This window comes from Trichophyton verrucosum (genome assembly GCF_000151505.1).
Source record: "Trichophyton verrucosum HKI 0517 chromosome Unknown contig00112_1.f1.exp, whole genome shotgun sequence".
NCBI lineage: Eukaryota > Fungi > Ascomycota > Eurotiomycetes > Onygenales > Arthrodermataceae > Trichophyton > Trichophyton verrucosum.
In genome coordinates this window covers 1-4,324 of record NW_003315563.1, presented here as the reverse complement: position 1 = coordinate 4,324, position 4,324 = coordinate 1, and the positions used below count along the sequence as shown (strand labels likewise).

Here is a 4,324-nt window from a genome sequence, read left to right as displayed (position 1 = left end):
TTTTTTTTTTTTTTTTTTGCAGACATTTTACATTTTACATGTAACTATTGAAAAACGGATGAAACATGGAAAGCCCGAAAAAGGACATTGCATATGGATGTTAGGTAGTTAACTAACCGTACAATGAAAGACGTAAACAGGGGGAAAGGAAATAATATATGAGCTATTTATTGTGTGATAAAAGGCCATAGGAGTCAAAACTACTGATCACATAATGCAGATACCACTTGATCCTTTTTGGCCCGACTGGCATGAATTTGACCAACGAAGTAGAAAGCGGGAGAGCATAATAAGCATTATTCCGTAACTTTGATGTTCTCAATATGCTCGCCCAGGGAATTAATGAAATGAAATAAATCAGCTATAAAAGAGACGAAACAGTGGCCCCCAGGACTGATATAGTGGAAGGTCTAGGGCATATAAATAGTTAAAAGTCACGAGCGAAATTCGTATCAACCGAGCGGCAAGAAGAAATTCATGGGCTGATGGAAAACGCAGTGAAGAAAAGGGGCTATTTTACGCAGTGAGATACTACCAGGAGAGCTAGTCATATAACTAGTTAGCTCGCGCAGCAAATGGCCCTTTTGTTTCCGTAGTATATCATAGGCACATGTGTTTTATTTCCATTATACACCCACTTTATTCATGGGGAGGTTTTTCGTAAAAGAATTCTTGGAACTAGACTAATAGAGAGATTGTTCGCCATTTGAATGTAACATCAGTCGATCACAGGCGGTTGGGTGTTGCGGTAAGTGGCCACTGGTAGCCTGCAGCATCGCTGAACTTATACCCGAAAGATGAGGTGAAGTCATCGAGGACAGCAGGTCCTCGAGAGCCTGTGTGACAAGGACGACCATTAGAGAAGTCAGATAGAAGAGAGAGGCTATAGCTGCTTACCATAGGGGTACTCCATTGGGACTATTTCTTTGTTGTCATCAAGATAGTGCAACAATGGGGTAAAGATCCTCCAGCTGGCATCAAGCTCGTCATCACGGACAAAGTTGGAATGATCTCCCTTGAGTGCATCCAGGATGAGGGATTCATAGGCTTCTGGGATCTTCAAGTCCGAGAATCGTCGACGGTATGTGAGATCAAGCTCGGTGACGACAGTCTGCATTGAGAGCCCAGGGAGTTTTGAATTCATTTTGATATATACCGATTCGTTGGGCTGGACACGAATGACCAGCTCGTTTCTGGGGATATCTTTAAATATACCGGAGGTAACATCGCGGAACTGGATGCGAATCTCCGTCTTTTGTTCGTTGAGAGCTGAAAAAAAAGTCTAGTGAGCATAGACGTAATTTAGAGCAGATGACACACACGGGCAACAAACCTTTGCCAGCCTTCAGGATAAAGGGAACCCCGTCCCATCGCTCGTTCTTGATATATGCAACCATTGCACAAAAGGTAGCACATCTGGAGTCCTTGGGGACAGTCTCATCTTCCTTGTATGCAGGTTTAGTGCCGTCTAGAGACTTTCCGTACTGGCCGATGATGACGTTCTTGGGCTCAATCGCATCGATACCCCTCAACACTCTCACTTTTTCATCACGGATGTCTTCTGCAGAGAACGATATCGGACGCTCCATGGCAAGCAGGGTTAGAACTTGGAGAAGATCTAGCTCAAGACACAATTAGCAGACGGCCCCTTGCTTGTAGTGGGAATAGATATCAGTTTGCCTACGGTTCTGCATGACATCTCTGACAATTCCGAACTCATCAAAGTAGCCGCCACGGCCCTCAGTACCAAACGGCTCTTTAAACGTGATCTGCATAGTAGACAAGAGTCAGCAAATGAGGCTCTCTTTTTCCCTATCTGTTCAAGCTCAAATGGCAGAAACAATAAAACATACCTGGACGTTATCTATGTGGTGCCGGTTCCAGGTGGCACCGAAGAACTCATTTCCGAAACGTAGAATGAGGATATTTTTCACCATTTCCTTCCCAAGGTAGTGATCGATACGGAATATCTCGTCCTCCCGCCAATTGGGTTCAAGAGCCCTCTGTAGCTCTCGGGAGCTACCTAGATCTTTTCCAAACGGCTTCTCGACCTAAACATGTCACCATCATCGTCATTTGTGATGACAATTAGCCATAACTATCCTTATTAACTCAAAAGGCTCAGGGAGAAGGCCACTAACAATTATCCTCGTGATGCCATTTTCTGGGTAGCAGTTCTTCTTGAGGTGTTGGGAGACGGTGATGAACACGCTTGGCGGCAGGGCCATGTAGAAGACCCTGTTTTGCTCCTTTCGGCCCTTTTCTAATTCCTCCAGGTGGTTTCTAAGGGTGATGAAGGATTCATCCTGGTCGTACTGCCCAGATATGTAGGAGCAGAGCTCGCAGAACCCATTCAACTGCTCCTCGAGCTCCTTGGTAGGGACTTTGATATAGGACCGGATTCGTCGGACATATTCATCATGATCCATCTTGGTGCGAGCATATCCAACGATCTTGATGTCCTTGGGCAGGAACTTGTTGCGATACTGCGGATGAGGGAGGTATGGTCAGAAAATGAGGCTCGAGTTGTGACTGCTGGTTCCCGAGGGAGACGGAGAGACCACTTACCAGGCCAAAGAGCGCTGGGAACTAGTTATTTGGAGAGAGAAGCGGCTGTTGTTAGCCCACGCCAAACCGGCATCGTCACTGGCGGCAAAGACGCGAAGATATACTCACAGTCTTCTTCTTTGCTAGGTCTCCCGAAGCACCCAGGACGACGATGACGGTGTCGTCCTTGAGCTCCATCGAACTACACGCACACCCAGCAAGAGACGTCATCATCAGCGCAGCCGCCCAAACAAAAAAAAACAAGGTAATGTGCAGTTGTACGGCAAAAACGGCGTGCATCATGGGAGCCCACTTACCCGGGAGCTGTCTCGTTGTGTGTCATTGAGCCCGCCATGGTGTGTCGAGGCCGTGGTTGTCGCGGTTCAGCTTGCTAGCTGAGCTCGATAGTTAACCAGTTAACTAACTAGTTAGATGACGAAGGGATGGCTGAGCAGAGCTGGCGGGGTGGTTTCTCTCGACTGGAACAGCCGGCGGGATCAGCGGGCAAAAAAGCAATTGAACTGCCCCACCGAGAGCAGCAGCAGCAGCAGCAGCAGCAGCAGGACGAGCGAAGAGCAGAGGTTCCTTGGACGGTGCTGGAGGAGAGCAGCCTGAGTGAGCGAGCGAGCGAGCGAGAGGGACGGACGGAGATGGAGTTGGCAGGGCGGACGAGGGCTGCAGACGAGGGTCGAAGGGACCTGGGCCGACGGTTTCGGCGGCGGCGGCGGCGGCGGGCGGAGCAAGCTGGGTAAAACCAGATGGATGGACGCAGCGTGGGCGACGGTAGTTAACTACATAGTTAGCTAGTTAGTTATCTACCAAGTAACTAGCTAGCTACTAGATACATAATTACTTGATGGCCTCTCTCCGCTCACAGAGGTACAGACATAGCTGCGGCCACGTTCGCCTGGGACTACGCTGGATCTCACTGGCCGTCTATCCACGTACGGACTGTCGCCTACATATAGCTGCCGGCCGATCTTCTCTCCACCGTTCCTCCAGCGAGTTAGTTAACGCGTTCGGTATTGTAGCTGGCTGCTGTGTCTATAACTATATGGCATCACTGCCAGGCTGGCTATGGAGCAGACAAATGGCTGACTGTCCTGCTCTCTCTTTAGGCGTGCAGAGTTACAGCAGTGCCTGCTACGGAACACGGAATAGCACTCGCAGCAATGGAAGCAATAACAACTACACGAGTTGACTATGGCCGGCGTTCTGCTCGGCGACGGAGGCAGAGGAAGCATCGCTGGTGGCTGCCTGTGGGATGTGCTGGAACAGACTGACCAGACAGGCCCCGGCCCCGGTCCTGGCCCTGGAGGGGAGTTAACTACTCGACATCCTTGGAGGAGCGACAGAGCTGCTGGTATTGTATGGATGTATGTATGTGGACCTACACTTCCCTGCAGCCCACGAACCCGTTTGCGAGCTGATGGCCTGGCAGCTCGTTTCCTGGAGGACGATAACTAACTAGTGACTCCTTGCGTGGTTACAGAGCCAGCTACCAGGATCTGATGATAGTTGACGACGGCACTCACCTGGCTAACTTGCAGGCATTCTTATTACTACTCCGTAACTACTGACTAGTTAGCTGATGCTCATTCCAGACACCCACCAGCCAACCAAATGAATATCTATATAAGAGCAGAGTTTTTGGCTCCCTCGTAAGGCAAAGGGAACATGCTCGACATCGAAGACTAAACTAACTATCCATACGGAGCAAGTTGGTTAACTATGCGGCGGCCTCTGCCAGTGCCAGGCTTGCGCCATCGCTCGCTCG

General features: G+C 49.5%; 2 protein-coding genes across 2 annotated transcripts; one reads left to right on the top strand and one right to left on the bottom strand.

Annotated features, from left to right (window-relative positions):
- Positions 1-726: 726 nt before the first annotated feature.
- Positions 727-2,745, bottom strand: TRV_01364 (uncharacterized protein; the record flags this gene model as incomplete). Its single annotated transcript, XM_003024430.1, has 7 exons — positions 727-836; positions 898-1,269; positions 1,334-1,618; positions 1,685-1,769; positions 1,854-2,051; positions 2,142-2,486; positions 2,677-2,745. The coding sequence occupies 7 exons, from the start codon at positions 2,743-2,745 to the stop codon at positions 727-729; spliced, it is 1,464 nt and encodes a 487-aa protein (XP_003024476.1).
- Positions 2,746-2,990: 245 nt separating this feature from the next.
- On the top strand, positions 2,991-3,299 carry TRV_01363 (uncharacterized protein; the record flags this gene model as incomplete). The annotated part of the gene is made up of 1 exon (XM_003024429.1): positions 2,991-3,299. One exon carries the CDS (start codon positions 2,991-2,993, stop codon positions 3,297-3,299), a length of 309 nt encoding a protein of 102 aa, XP_003024475.1.
- Between the last annotated feature and the right edge of the window lie 1,025 nt (positions 3,300-4,324).